Source organism: Apteryx mantelli, chromosome 2, assembly GCF_036417845.1.
Source record: "Apteryx mantelli isolate bAptMan1 chromosome 2, bAptMan1.hap1, whole genome shotgun sequence".
In the NCBI taxonomy this organism is placed as follows: Eukaryota; Metazoa; Chordata; class Aves; order Apterygiformes; family Apterygidae; genus Apteryx; species Apteryx mantelli.
Genome location: NC_089979.1, coordinates 101,013,957 through 101,029,354, shown reverse-complemented (window position 1 = coordinate 101,029,354; position 15,398 = coordinate 101,013,957). Strand labels below are relative to the sequence as shown.

Below are 15,398 nucleotides of genomic sequence, written 5' to 3'. Positions count from 1 at the left end.
CTTGCACTTTAGAGAGATGGCTTTCATCAACAGTGAAATAAAACCTATGCTGTTTTTATTCAGTGAGTTTTGGCCACTGTGTTCCCCTCTTCCCTTTATGCATCAGTTGTAAACTGCTTGACAGATAATTCTGTTTCATGCTTCCCCACTGCTGGCATGTAACTTCTTTAAAGGTTTAAGAGAGAGAGAAAGGCCAAGCAGGCAACAGATGATAGGTAATAAAGCAAAGGGGTCAGTCTCCTGTTGAACTTGCTCAGATTAACAAGCAGTAAGACTGTGTTCTTTCTTCAGAGTACAGGTGGAGAGACCATGAATGAAAATAAATTTCTGAACACAGATTCCAGCACAGGATCAGTGGAAGCAACCATCAAGCCATTACCATTTAAAGATCTAAACTTCATCGTAAGTATATTATTGTAACAATTTGATATTATAAACTCTTCAAATAAAACCTTAACTAGGATTCTATTTAATCATATTGCTGATGTAAATATTAAGAAAGTCAGCTTAACAGCCAAATAGAAGGTCAGCAGTTTTTAAGAAAATCAGCTCAAGTCCATGCCACATTATGGTCCAAAGTGCACATTATAGTATAACATGAAAATGGCACTGGACCAGAGGCAGAACTGTAATACTACATTCTGGAACAGAGCCAGCAAACCCGCTAAATCAAAGTATGTGCAGAAGCTTTATGGTGTGATATATCACAAACTACCATAGCTAGAAAGGAACAATTTATACTACTGTAAACGTAGGAATCCCATCTCCTAGCTCTTAGCCAAGGCAGGCTGCAAAATAATTGAACTAAAAATCAGCCACATAGTCATTAGCAACTGGCATTTTGCTCCTCTCCCAGTCCCTGAAACTCTGACAGACCTTTGGTGCCTGTTCTTTCAGTAATTGCTAGATTTAGCAGCAAATGCTCTGTACTCTTCAGAAGTCTTGCCTTCTAGTGTTCAGAAGTCATGTAAACTCTGACAGCTGACGAAATACAGGCTGCTAAAACAATGTGAGGTTTAAACTAGGGGAGAAGGTGAGGGAAGACTAGAGCTAATAATGCAATCGTTGTTGGGTTTGTCTTTAATATTTTTTTATCTTCCCTGTTAGGACCAACTCCCTGACACACTGTACAAATGCTTTCCAGACCAGTAAACTCCTCAGACTGCTAGCCCTAAGTCAGTACTTAGAAAGAAGCATTTTATCCCAGATTTAATTTTGTATGAATAAGATACAGTATCCCACAGCACATTGTGTGGCTTTATATAGCTCACTAAGCAAGAGTTTGGCAGGGGTATAAAATTCATCTCCGACTTGCAAGTTGTTCTGTGTCTGCTTTGCAGACTGCTTCTGTCATAAGAGGAGCAGTCAAACTATTGTATACTTTGCTCACTCTAATTCTCCAGTGAGCACCAGCCTCTTTGGGGAAGAGGGCTTAGGGAAAAGCTCATTTGTGCCCAGATGCAGTCCATGTCACTTCTGTATAGGATTTAAATAAATAGCCATTAGGCCTTATGCTCATTTCTGAGGGACATCACCATTGCCAAAGAGGCAATACTGTCTGCCTACTTGAAATAACAATGAATGTACAGAGCCTTTGACAACTGTTCCAGTAATAATAGGTAGTTATAATAAAAACTTGACAATAAATTGTCCTCCCCAATACAATAACTAATCTGAGAAAAAATGTATTGAAATTTAACTAGCTTTTTGTCTGCATGAACTGCTAGAAACAATTGTGATGACTTTTGCAACCTTCCAGCCTAATTTGCCTTAAAAGGAAGAAATTAAATTAAATCATGCATATCTCTTAAAAATATACCTGAGTTTAAAACTGTTAGCTCCTTGCAGAGGATAGATTTTTTTGGACCTACTTTAAAAACAGAGAAGAAGGAAGAAATCACCTTTTTCTAAGCAGTATTACCTGACTGGAAGTCACATCCCTTGGGGGGGGTGGAGTACCTTCTGACAACCATGCAGAGCAAGGAATAGCGCTACCCAGAGCTTTCCCTGAGCCTCCCCAGTGCAGAGGTTGTTTGGTTAATTTGCACTTGGCAGTTGTTGCCCTTTGATTGTAGGTATGTGAGCAAAGACTCAGCCCCGTTCCTTGGGGGCATAAGTGCATATAAACCCCATGTTTGGCAATCCTGGACTGAAGAAATACTGCAGCAAAGTATTCCTTCTACCTGCTAAATGGAGACATCTTAACTAAATAAAGGAGCAAAGCACATGCTATCAAGGCCTCTAATAAACATTTCCTGTCAATAAAATTTCAACTTTGGAACCCTTGTGGAAAGATGCCACCAAACTGAGAGGGGCCTCCTGCTGCTTAGTCTCAGCAAACAGCTCCAAAGTCAGGGTCTGCCTTTAGCAGTATAGCTACTTGCATCCCCTGCCTTTAGAAAACACACAGCACTGAATTGAGCTGTGGAGTGCTCCAAACATAATGTAAACAGTCTAATCTGTGTATTCTCACCTGTTTTGCTTCTTTAAAACAATTGAAAGTAATTTCCAGGTACTTAATCAGCACATCTCATTTTGTTTTCATGTAACTTCAAATGTTTGTTAGAGTCACACATTTAAGTAAAATATAGCAGGAAATACAGTAGTTACCAATTTTGATCTTGCTTCCTTTTTTATTTGCCTCTCCCATTCCCCTAAACAGACACGCAGACCCTCATGTAGATTTTTCTGTAAATAATCATTTCTAGTTTACTGTACAGAGGACAATATCAACTTTTTCTCATTATCGAAAACAAGAATCAAACTGGTAGCAAAACTTTGTGTTTGATTCACGGCTTACTGAAGTCGAGTAGACTTCCTCTCAGCTTCATTTGGCTTCAGATCAAGCCATAAGTGCCAGTTTATGAGAAAACAGATTACTGAAAAAAAAAAAATCATGCAATGTTGTGGGGGAAAATTCATGTAATGGACTTGGATTAGAAATGTGGTAGTACATCTGTTTTCATCCCATATTCCTTACAATGATCTCTAGATTACTTGGGTGTTACTCACAGAGCAAGGATTTTGATGTAATTTCTATATTGGATATTCATTGCCAAAAAGGTTAAGATATGATCAGCTCATGAGCATCCTTCTGAATATGATATATTACATTACTTCTGTGGAGAAAAATCTTTCTCATTGAATCCTTCTTCCTATCATTATCAACTATTTTACATGCTAATTTATAAAACAATCACAGCAGAAGTGTGCAGAATTTTGCCAAGTTTTGATAGGACTGATGTGGCAGGTAGTAATTATTAACAGAGATAACAACAACTCTCCAGTTGTAAGAACATTTTCTTTTCTGACGTAAAGCTGAAAATCTGCGTCCTTTGATCATTTAGAAGTAGTACAGTATGTGGTGCATCTTCTGCCTCTGGAGGGACATAAATAAATTACTCCATAGCAATCACATTTTATAACTGAAATTACTATTATAGTATCTGTAGAAAGCTTTCTGTTAGTGTAGCTTTCAAAATGCAAAACTGTCTTGCCAGCCAACATTCTCTTATTCTTTTTTTTATTATTCTGTCTTCTATCATTTGGAAAAAAAACAAAATTTCCAGAAAACTTCTGATAGTACTCATTACATCTTGCAAGATCAGCTGTGTTTTCTACAGCCATAGATAACTTGAAAGAGAGAGAGCTGCACCTGTAATTTTCTATATGCCATAAAAAGGAGGGAGAGAATTTAGCCATGTAATCGCAATTTTAGACACAACTTCATAGCAATAAGTTCTAATATGATGGAAAGTACATACAGAATCCTGTAATCTCAGACTAAACCTAACCACATTGATTTTCTATTTCCATGTAAAAAGCAGATTTTCATTTCCTTCAGTTAATCCAAAACATAGTAGCTCTGACACAGTTCAAAAGCTTTGTTTTTCTTGCAAGATTAAAGTGTACAGTATGTTAGTCTACTGACTAAGTAAGTGGGGATAACAAATGGTTCATGACAAGATGAGATGTATCAGAAAGACTATGAAATAAAAGTGTCAAATTCTGAAATAGCAATCTTTATTTATTTTTTTCTCTAAACATCGTGCTTTTAATTCTAGCACTCCAGCATTGGTGGAGCAGCAGCTGGCAAGAAGAACAGAACTTGGAAGAACCTAAAACAAATTCTTGCTTCTGAAAGGGCATTGCCATGGCAACTAAATGATCCTAGCTGTAAGCTGCTTAGACACTTTGCATTTATTTATAAATAATAAAATCCACACAAATAACTTTCCTTAAAACAAAACTAAATTATTTTATCAGTGTATGCAGTATCCTACTTTAACAGAATCCAGTAATACATTTAAGATGAGTTCAACTACAGTCACCAGCACTAAATTGAAAGTAAAGGGAAGCAAATAATTTTGAGTGTTGTAAGAAAGTTCAAATACATTTGGGGAGAGAATTTAATGAAGGAAGTATATTTATCAGAAACAAGTCATAAATTGCTTATTCCCATCAAGTTTTTGTCACCTCAGCACTGCTGAGGAGCCTCCTCCTCTGCATATAGCTCTCACGTCTCCTGACAGGTAAGTCTGTACTGTGGTGGCTGTTGCTTGATTAGCTGTATTTGAACTGTTTTCAAGGGAGATTCAGTTAGCCACATACTTGCAGTAGCTCAGCCCTCAGCCCAAACTTCCTATCCAGCTCCTTATCTGAGATTCTTGGGAGATTTTAAATCTGCATCACATATTTAGTTCAGCATAGCTGAAACTGCACTCCTGATTTACAGCTAACTTGTGTACATCTATAGGAGTGGAGTTACAGCAGTGTTTCTAGTCTAGATATATCCAAGTCTACTCATAAAGTGGGATACTATTCAACATAGCTAGAGGCAGAATCCAATCCCTGGATTTTACTTAAGCAATTGGAGGCATCTTAGAGTTGAGCACATGCATATACTTTTTGTCAGACTTGGTGCTTTATCCAAAAATAACTGCCATTTTTGTGTTTTAGACACCACTATTATAGAAAAATGTGGATTACTGTGTGCTCCTGCCTATTGTAACCGGCAGTCTGCTGATGTTGCTATTTCCATTACATTCTATTTGCAACAGTAAATTTGCAATCTATTTTTTAAGAGGGTGGAAAAACAAATTCAATTGCATATTTAAAAACAGCTGTCTGTGGCATTTGTTTCTTTTGAATTGATGGATTATGATTTAAATACTTGATAGGGATGGAGCATTTCAGTTTATTGCAACATCTGAATCAGGTGCAAGGGAGATCAGGAAGGAGGAAATAAATGAGGCAGGTACAAAATATTTTTGTGAACATTAAAAAATGGGTATTTAACTACTGAAACATACCACTTGTATCTTAAAAAAACAAATGAGAGTAGTTGCTATTTGTATCTAAAGGACATGAAAGAATAGCAATTGCCATCATTTAATTTTAACATTCAGATAATATTCTAGGTCACTGACTAGGCTTAAAGTGGTACATGCTTAAAGATTTATCTGATTTAAAAGATTATTTTGCTTTCCTGGATTACAGTATTTCAGAGCTGCAGTCTTGAGCAATGTCTTGTGGTCTTAACATTCAGCATATGCTAATGGCTATTCTTTGCAAATAACTCTGACTGCAAGGGAAATTGTCATTAAGACTTGCAGGAAATCAGTGCATTTATAGTGCCGTTCAAATAGCTCTCTTGAAATTTTCCTTTTAGGGAGAGCAGTTCTGCTTGCTGAACTCTTATTAGTGAGGTGAGCAGAATCAGCCTATTAGTTACAATGCCAGCAGGCTAAATGTTTTCAGAGGTAATTCTGCTTCATGTTTATTACCTTAGTGCTGCTAGTTAATAGACACCTCAGGAGGTAAAGGCAGCGTTTTAAAGAAGTATTTGTTACCTCCTTACGTTATGGTTTTGCTTTTTAAAATATATATATGACAAACTGAACTTATCCCTTTGTTTCTCTCTAGATTTTAATATTGATGCTCCTCCCTCCTTTAAGCCTGCCAAGAAATATTCAGACATTTCAGGACTTCCAGTAAGTATTTTATTTTTCTCAAAGTTGGCATCTCACTTCCCACAACAAAATAAAGGTGGTGCTTGCCTTGTAAAAGATGTACTTGCTGAGGCTCCAGTTCAGCCTTATGCTTAACAGTAGTCCAGTGATTCAGGGCCAAAACCTTAATACTATCCTTATATCACAAAGCCCTCAGGATCTTAATAGATGCTAGGACAGATTAAATACCTTTTCCTGCCAGGTGGCTTGTCTTACACCACTTTCCCAGCTGTCAGGTCTGTGTAGTTCTCTATCATTCTTGATTCTCTAGTGTTACAGTGGGAGCTGGTAGCCTATAGTTTCCATCACTTCTAACTTTGCCAAACTTTAACCACAGAGACTGAAACTTTCCATGCTGAGCATTTGCCTGAGGATGATTTTTTTCATTACATCTTTTAGGGAAAGTTTCAAAAAGATGGTTCATCAATTTCCAAGGATGAGATTAGGCAAAACTATATTGATTGGCCCACATTAAGAAAAATTCTTATAGTCATTGCTCTCAAACTTTCCCTCAAACAAATCAGTCTGAGCCAGACATTTGGCATGAATATTTAAGAATCTCAAATACCCCAATGCTTCAGAGCAGGAACTTGGGATTTTGGCAGATGCATAGCCTGTGTGTCACAGATGGACTCTTTTATATGGTTTTGTTAAAAAAAAAAAATTAAAAATAGCTTAGTCTTTGAAAGATCTTGGTTTGCACATGCTCAAAAAAGTATCGGTAGTTATAGTTTGGCACCTGAATTCTGCAAAGATTCTGTTGGCACAAAACATGAGTAAAGTCATTGAATTCTGCCCATCAAAAATTTTGTTGCTGCTGCTGTCACTGTTCCTATGTGGCATAAAGAATTTCACTTAAAACAAAGGTTAGTAACAGCATATCTTCTCACTTTATGGATGCTTACTTTCAAACCCCAGTGATTTATTTTGCAGAAGTATATGCATTTATTACAATTGAAATGAATGGGAATGTTGTATTTTGGACTATAAAAAGGGTTAAGTAGTGTTTATACTAAATAACTACAATAATGAAAATTTTGTTACTTAAAATTCCCCCAAGCAGAATTTCTGGGTCCCTCCTCCCAGTTTATCTATCTGTTTCTCATCCGTAGGGCACTATCCTACCTCACAGGGATGGTACCATCTCCTAGAGATATCTGTAAATGTACCTGCTGTTATGTTGATACAGTTTAACACACAAAAAAGCTCATCAGAAAATTAACAATTCTATCTTCAAAGTGAAATTTGAGCAATGTGCATCAAATAGGAGTATTCAATATATGGCATCTGTTGGGGTAGAGAGGATTAAACATCTCACTATGTGAGCACCATGTATTCCATGCACTGAACAAGGTGAAAGTCCTTGTTGAGAAAACTATGGGTAAGCACTTAGTTAAGGACTGCCTTATAGTGGATACACAGTGCAAGGAATCAGGGGATGGCTATAGAGGCAACGGTAATCCTGCACATCCTAACATTTGAATTCTTGATTTGACAACATGTATTTTCTTTGACTTCCTTATTTTTGAAGTAATACATTAACATAAGGCATCTGGGAGATGGCATGTTTCCAGCCTGTGCTTCTCAGCATGATTTAGAAATGGAATGGGTTGCTCAGACCCAGGCTGGTAACCCATAGTGTTGAAGAGGGAATGGGAAAGCAGTACCTCCCTCACAGATGAGCTGGGAGACAGAAAATGCGGGAGATGATATAGTTCACAAATCCAGTGAAAATAATTCCCTCCAGCCAGACAGACTCACAGTATTGTACTCCTAAGAGTATTGTTTCATTATAGCAACATCTCATTTTCAGGCAAGGAGCAGGGGTCAGTTGAATAACGCAATCTGCATTCAGTATAAGGATGCAATGGCTGGCAGAACAAGGGGTAGGTGGACAAGTGAAATAATAACAAGTAGATTTTAGCAAAATGTCAAAAAATTCATGAAATAATACTCATCTTCATCCATTCCCTATCCTCCTCTCTTAGAGTTGTTTTGCAAGCATTAATAACATTCACAATAGGTGTTACTAGAGTTGCAGCAACATCTCTGACCTCTGAAGGGTTTACGTGGGGCAGGAGGCATAAGGGTGTAAGTGCTTTTCATTGCCCCCTCTCCAAGGAACCAATCTTGTACAGAGCTGGCCTTCAACATATATCAAAACTGGTCAGTCATTGCACCTATAACAAGATGACAGTACACAGCAAAACGTAAGTGAAGATTGTGTCTGCACCAGCTAAGGATCGGTTTAGCCATAGGAAATACAGTGTTCCTGCCAGCTCCTCAGTTCTTCTTTACCAGCTCCTCCTTTGCATCAGTGATTTATATAGTTACTGTTCTAGCTCAGTATAAATAATGTCGTTTCTCTGAAGGTTCCATTCAGCACTACTTCTGTTTCTTATTTTTGTCTTTCCACTTTCAGCTTTTTTTTTTAAATCTTCCTACTTCTAAATGCACCTTGGGACAAGTTTCCTATTTTACCTGGCCTGCAAGGTTTCTTCAGACTACAATAAAAATACCATGTTGAAAAAAATCTTTTTTGTTAAGATAACTGAGACGGCCTGTCCTTTAAATTGCTACACCAGAAATGTTTCATAAGAAGCACTAAGTTTATTTTCAAGGTCATTTCCTATAGGAATATGCATGGGGTAAAATAATGTTTTTAGAAATCTAATAAGAAAAAAATCCGTGTATTTTCTATGTGGAATCTGAAAGCATCTGTGTAAAAATATATTTTCTATGAGAATGCTGGATTCCCCATGGAAAAAAAATAAAATAAATTCCTTAGCATTACTCATTTAGGGAAGAATTAAGTAATCTATCTTGTTAAAAAAAAAAAAGAGAGAGAGAGAGAGAGAGAAGTTTATTAAAACACTCATCAGTATATCTGCAGTTATAGTAACTACCACAATTAAATTCTATTGATCTTCTTCGCTTTCTGTGTGGTAAAACAAATGGAATTAAATTCACCAGTGGTTTGTAAGGCAGCTTAGAACTCAAAAGCTATTATTTATGTACTTGTATTACTTGTATTATATACTTGTAATACTATGTATTAATTATGTACAATTGACATTGTAAAATAAAAGTATTATTTCCAAACTTGCAAGATGAGTATTTAGATATGCTGACATGCAAAACAAAGTAATTTAATCTAACGAAGATTAAAACAAACTTCAAATGTTTAAATTTCTCTTCCTTTCCTGAAAATAGATCAGCCTTGATACCGCAGGAACATATTGAGATAACTAACTTATTGTATTTGAAGAGCATGTATCTGTGGCCTTTGACTTAGTTTATAAATATGAGAAACTTTGCATTACTTCACTTTTCTGTTTTAATTATTGCCAAAGTAGCAGTAAAGTTTTCAGACTGAAATCATAGCATAAATTACTAAATCTCACTATATATTAGTTATGATATGTTAGTGCATACAAACATCTAATGGTACTGCCTGATAAGTAGTATGAGATGATTGGTAAAGAAATGCCACAGCTCTTTTAACCTAGACTGGTGCACAACAGAAATTGTAGGTATTGTCTGGCTAGTTGATTACAGAATCATGAAAAGCAGTCTACTTGTTTAGGTTTTTCTTAGACATATGAGGCCAGAGTATAAAATAAAGTGTGAAATAAAAATATTTTTATACCTGGTGTAGCTGTAAAGTGGTGGCTGGACTGTTTGTTGGCCACATTAAATTAACATTCCAGCATTTCTTTGTAAAGAAACAAGCTACAAATACTCAAAATTTTCTGCTATATCTTACCAGGCCAGGCAATTAACTGGATTGAAATACGACAAAAATCTTCTCTAAATTGTTTTACTATGGACAACAAATCCTTCCAATATAAAAATGGTAGAGGTCTCAACACTTTAAGACTACAGATGGAGGGAATGCTGCAGTTTTCCCTGGCCTTTTCTTTTTTAGTAGAGGCGTCTTAAGGGATCTAAACTGCCTGCGCCTTGCAGCCTACCACCATCTCCTGTTAAGGAAACATAAATAAGCCCCTTTTAGAGCACTGGCAGGCATCTGGAATATAATACTAAAAGTGTCACAACTGTCTACTGGAGGCTAAAGGTGGAGAGGCGGATACCCTGGAGGCTGCCTTCTTCCAGCCCAGCTCCTGGGTTGCAGCCCTAGCTAGTCCAAGCTCAAGGTTTCTGTGGCAACAGGGAAGGGGGGAGAATGGAATGAACTTTCCCCTCTCCCAGGCACCCAAGAGCCAAATACAGCAGAGGATATAAGCACAGCCCAGGGTTAGCTGGCCAGGCTACTATCCTGAAAGCAGAAATTTGAAGCACAGCAAAAGATTGAGTTCAAATTTCTTATCAGTTCAGTCACAGAACCATAAGCTGAGACTCCTTTGCTTTAATAACCACTTTAAAGTAAATGAAAAGCTAAGTTGTATGCAGGAAGGGAAAAATCAGTCCAAAGCCATCAGAGCACCCATAATTCAGCCTCTTTGTGGATAATTTATTGGCAGCAGTCTGACTCTTTGGAGAGCTGCCTTGTGAGAGACTGCACAAGACACAGAGTTGCTAGGGTGAGTTTAGAGAGTTGTGGAATTTCTTTTGCACTGCATTTTGTATGAAGCTGTTTTAGCCCTCTGTTATGTTTAATGCATTTCAAATGTAATTTTATAGGCATCTATTAACTTCTCATAAGCTCTGACACAAGAGGAGAAAGAAAAAAAGTACTAACTTATGGTCACATGGTAGAACAGCAGTGCTGTTACTGGGAAAAGAAATACAAAATTCATTGGTGTTGTAATTAGATACTTCTTTAGTGTTCTGTTTTGAGATTTTCTTTGAATAGTGTCTTTGCCATTGTTTCTTTTTCAGGCAAATTATACAGATCCCCAGAGCAAGCTGAGATTTAGTACTATTGAAGAATTTGCCTATATTCGGATGCTCCCTTCAGACGTGGTTACAGGATATCTTGCTCTAAGGAAAGCAACAAGTATTGTTTCCTGAAGGGACCAAATGCTGTTGTATATCACTTGCGAACAGTGCTAATTCTCAGAATCATGATGGAAACTGACTGCAAGATTGAGATTCCTTAAAAATATTCATTTATATTTACATCTGGAAGTAGCTGATGATACATGGATTTGAAAGAACATATGGTTTTGATAAATACTGATATTTGTTAGTTTGCCAACTTGTAAGTAATTTGATTTAGTCAACAAAATAACTTAAATGTTAAGGATATAGGCCTGCATCCTAATGCCTGAGTTACATTAATTTCTATAGGGCCAGGATTTCACACCCACCCTGTATATTTTACATACTACTGTGGTTCAGAAGAGGAAAAAGTCATCTGAATAAAGGAAAAGGTACCAAGATACGCCAGCTTCTAAATCTGCCATGCAAATATGCTTGCTGCTTGGCTATGGAGAAGTTTGTCCCACCTGTAAAATGAAGCTAAAATACAAAGTGCTACTATTGTGGCGACTGTTGATGGTGTTAAGCATTATTTCATACAGATATTTAAATTGCAAGAGTTGTCAGCATAAATAAAGTTGGACTCAAATGTGTTTGAGTAAGCTATCCTAATGAATGTGCATAAAGGGATCAAATCAAAAGGTAGCTCTAATGTGATACTTTGTAACTTTTAAGTAAGTGCTTCATTTCATAATCTGAATTTTCTTCTACCTCTGCTTTCTTGTACTAATTTCCAGGACTTCTAAAAAAGCATTCTAAAAAGACAGGAATTCTGCTATGCAATGATGTTCTATCACCCAGATGGTCTTCAGCAAGGCAAGACCTCTTAAGTCTGTGCACCATGAGGTACCTGAAGAGTAACCAACAGTAACTGAATATTGTTGTCCTTTAGAGGAAGCAGAAGGAAGGAGAGTTTAGATCCCTATCTGGGGAGTTGAGAAATACTTGCTAACTTGCTGAATGATTTCTGAAAATTGAGCTTGGGAGGAAGTAGGCAAAGTTTTTCTGCCATTCTTTCTTTTTGTCTTCTTCCTTACGACAGCTCACTGATTTGTTTTCTTCCCACTCTGTGTCTTTGTCCCAGCCTTAGCTACCTGTCAAGTTTTGATTTCTTCATCTGGATACCAAATGCAGTATCAGCCATTCCTAGCCTCCAGCCACAGTCTGTGCCAGTTCGCTCCCATACTCCATAAAGTATCCTTTAGCTGTAGCAGTTATCCCACTTATCTCTCTGAGTCAACGGGTGTTGGCCAGAAAGACTGCTAGGCAAGTTTCCACTTGTTGTAGGAATGCTGTCTTCCTGCATGCAAAACTACCAAGCGCTTAATAGAAGATTTGTCCCATAGCTTTTTAATTACTAGATTGTCCTGGTTACTGAGGAGCTGAGCCACTGAGCACTAGTGAACACAGCAGTCCTCGTCTCATCCCAGCTCTGTCATGGACATTGTCATCTTGTACAAATCACATCATCTGTCTGAGTGCACAAGAAGCACACAGTTGCGACTAGTTAATGTCTAAGCTACATCTTGAATGTACATTTCTATAGAAATGGTAGTTAGTACAGATTTCTTCTCATTGAAAGAAGGAATATGCAGAGCACTCTTAATGCTAGTTTAATTTCAACTCCAAAACAGAAAAAAAACTCTTAACAATGGGACACATTGTTTACTCAATGTATCTGGGACTCATTCCTCAGTTTTTGTGATCTAATATTTATAAAAAAAAGTAATTTTAAAAGTCTTTAAAACAGGCTTACAATAGATCCTTCAAAGCCCTGGATACCAGATAATGCTACAACTGTATCACAAAACAAAAAATCAGACAGAATAGCTCTCCTCATGCCAGTAAGCATCCAAGCCGCATTCACTTTGCATCTGAGTTTTAGAATGGATGTTTTTAACTTACTTTACGTACTGAAAACATGCTTATAACATAAGCTTAACTTTGATATGAAAAGAAAACACGTAGAACTGCTGTAAGATTTTTTTTTTTTTTTGCTTTAAATAAGTAGACAGCAGCACAGAAAATTGGACTTTACCATCTTGTTCTCTCCCACAAATATTTTTACCATTCTTTCGGAATGACTATTTAGGAGCACAGGCTCCTTCACTGTCAAAAGTGTTCATACAGGTTCTATGCCCTCCTGCATTGTATGTTGTTACTTTTCTCAGCTAATTTCTACTGTACAGTATTTATCCATTCAGTTTTCAGAACCCAAGTGTCTTACTGAATAAATGGAAAGCGGAAAAGTAAACACAGCTTAGAATTGGCAAAAATATTAATGGATACTCTCTCAATGCTTTCTATCCATACAGTTGCTGCTAGATTCCCTTTTCCTTCCTTGCTTGCTTTTTCCTTTGTTGCTGGCTTTTTTTTTTTTTCTTAGTCTGTAGTGCCTCACTTGGAAATCAACCACTAGAATCGTTCAACATTACATTGAACAACACCAGTTTACTGTGTGGAACAATCAAAATGTATTTGCTTTAGCAGGAAGCTGAGGATAGAAAAGATCTAGTAACCAACACATACAACTGTCATTCAGTCTGATTCGGTTCTTTTTGGAAATCGCATGTGGACCTGCTGTTCTCATCAATGGCTTCTATGAGAGGAGAACTGAGCATTACCTACTTTCGCTGCATATAAGTCAAAAATATGGATAAATGAGGAGCTAGTCTGTGCCACAGACCAGTTTTAAAGTACGTTTTATTGCCAGCTTTAAAAAAGGTGAAATTTGTGAAGTATGTTTATATTTAAAAGTGCTTATTGAAGGTTATATAAACATAAATAAAAGAAGTTGAATTTAAACTGCAAAGATGACAAAAGAAAGGCATTTGAAAAGAGAAGCAGTGACAAATACCATTTAAGACTTGGGAAGAATGGATTTTGACTAATACTACTGTTACATACATAAAACAGATTGCTTTTTAAGGACTTTTGTTAATGTACAACCATAACTATCTGTCAAGTATTACCTGAGTGTACTACTTCATACAGACCATGGCTTCAGCCTCACATACATTTATACTAATATATTCTATTATAATCCCCCACTGTTAGGCCAGTAATGGCACAAAGGATGCCAGTTGCTAAGCTCCCACAGAATTCCCACTGACATTAGTGGAAGGGAGAGCAGGATCCTGAATCTCCAGGGCTCTTTCCTTGACTCTTCACCACTGTTTTGTACAGCAGTTTTTGTTTTCCATGGAAACCTTCCTGTCACAGCCTTTCCCTCTGCCCTGTCCATACTAGGAATGGCCCCTTCTGGAGAGCAGCAAAATTCAGTTCAGAGAGGCCTTGAGCCATCTCAGAGCCTTCTTCACTGGCCTGTATTTCCTTGCCTTCTCCCACTGTAGTGGTCTAGATCTTTATGGATGCACTACATACAGGCCTTCACAGAGGACAGAAGTAGCAGGCACATATGTCTTGATCTCCTTTGACAGAGATCTGTAAATGTCAAAACTACCCTGTGCACAAGGAAGCAAAGGAAAAGGGAGGGGTTTTTACTAGTGAAGAATATTAAACTAAAAATGAACTAGCGTAGGGTTAAAAAGCCTTTGTATATCCATTCTATTAAGAGAAAGGCTCCAACTCCCCACATGATTAAAATGTTTTTCCTGAAAGTCAGTCATCTTTAATAAATTAAGACAACAATTTATTATTAGAAAACCTACCAAGAGGTTTTTAAGGCCTCTTACAATCTCTAAGAGTGTTTGTGGTTTACATACTGCAAGGAAGGAGACATTCACAGATTTAATAGATTCTGGGGGGGAAAAAAATAACTTAGTGCTCTTTTTAGAAAGAATAGTCAAGCGATATCAGTATTACTACCAAACACTTCAGTCACACTAAGATGATACCATTAACATTAGAATTCATAGAAATGCCTTATTTTTCTCATTTATGTGTTCCTGATTATAAACCACTGTTGTCTATCTGCTGAGGGGTGGACAGGCTGTAATAAAGTAATTCATTTTTATGTAAGAAAAAACATTCTTGTTTAAGTCCACTTGGTATCTATAAGTATTGCTTGACTTGGTTTTCTATTATCTGAGAAGCTTAATAAATCCAGTCGTTTCAGATGATTATACTATTGTAAATCACAGTCTACAGACTGCAATAGCAGTAATCTCTTAGGAGACATAATACTAACTAATAAACGGTGTTTAAGCTACTGGTAAGTATTGCTTGTGTAATTGTTTATGGTTTATGACCTGTAAGATCACATTTTAAGTGTAGAACATCACTTTCCCTGATGCAGTACCCTAAAATCAATAATCTCTACATAAAAGTTGTAGTACTAGTGGACTAGATAATAAATTGGTTTTGGGCTGGGTGTTTTTTGTTTGTTGCTTGCAAGCATGTTCTCTTCAGGGCAAAACTTTCTGTCAGCTGCTTGTGTGCTAACTGCTGTGACTGTAACTCTGGTTAAAGCCAACGTAGTCC

The 15,398-nt window shown here is 37.0% G+C and overlaps 1 protein-coding gene across 1 annotated transcript in view; it reads left to right on the top strand.

The window, feature by feature from the left end:
- INO80C (INO80 complex subunit C) overlaps window positions 1-13,760 on the top strand; it is a 34,396-nt gene extending 20,636 nt beyond the window's left edge. The window contains exons 2-5 of the mRNA XM_013952824.2: window positions 292-402; window positions 4,065-4,176; window positions 5,926-5,993; window positions 10,854-13,760. Of these exons, the coding sequence (XP_013808278.1) occupies window positions 292-402; window positions 4,065-4,176; window positions 5,926-5,993; window positions 10,854-10,985 (423 nt within the window). The 3' untranslated portion in view covers window positions 10,986-13,760. The remainder of the gene's footprint in view (window positions 1-291; window positions 403-4,064; window positions 4,177-5,925; window positions 5,994-10,853) is intronic.
- The last annotated feature ends 1,638 nt before the right edge of the window (window positions 13,761-15,398 follow it).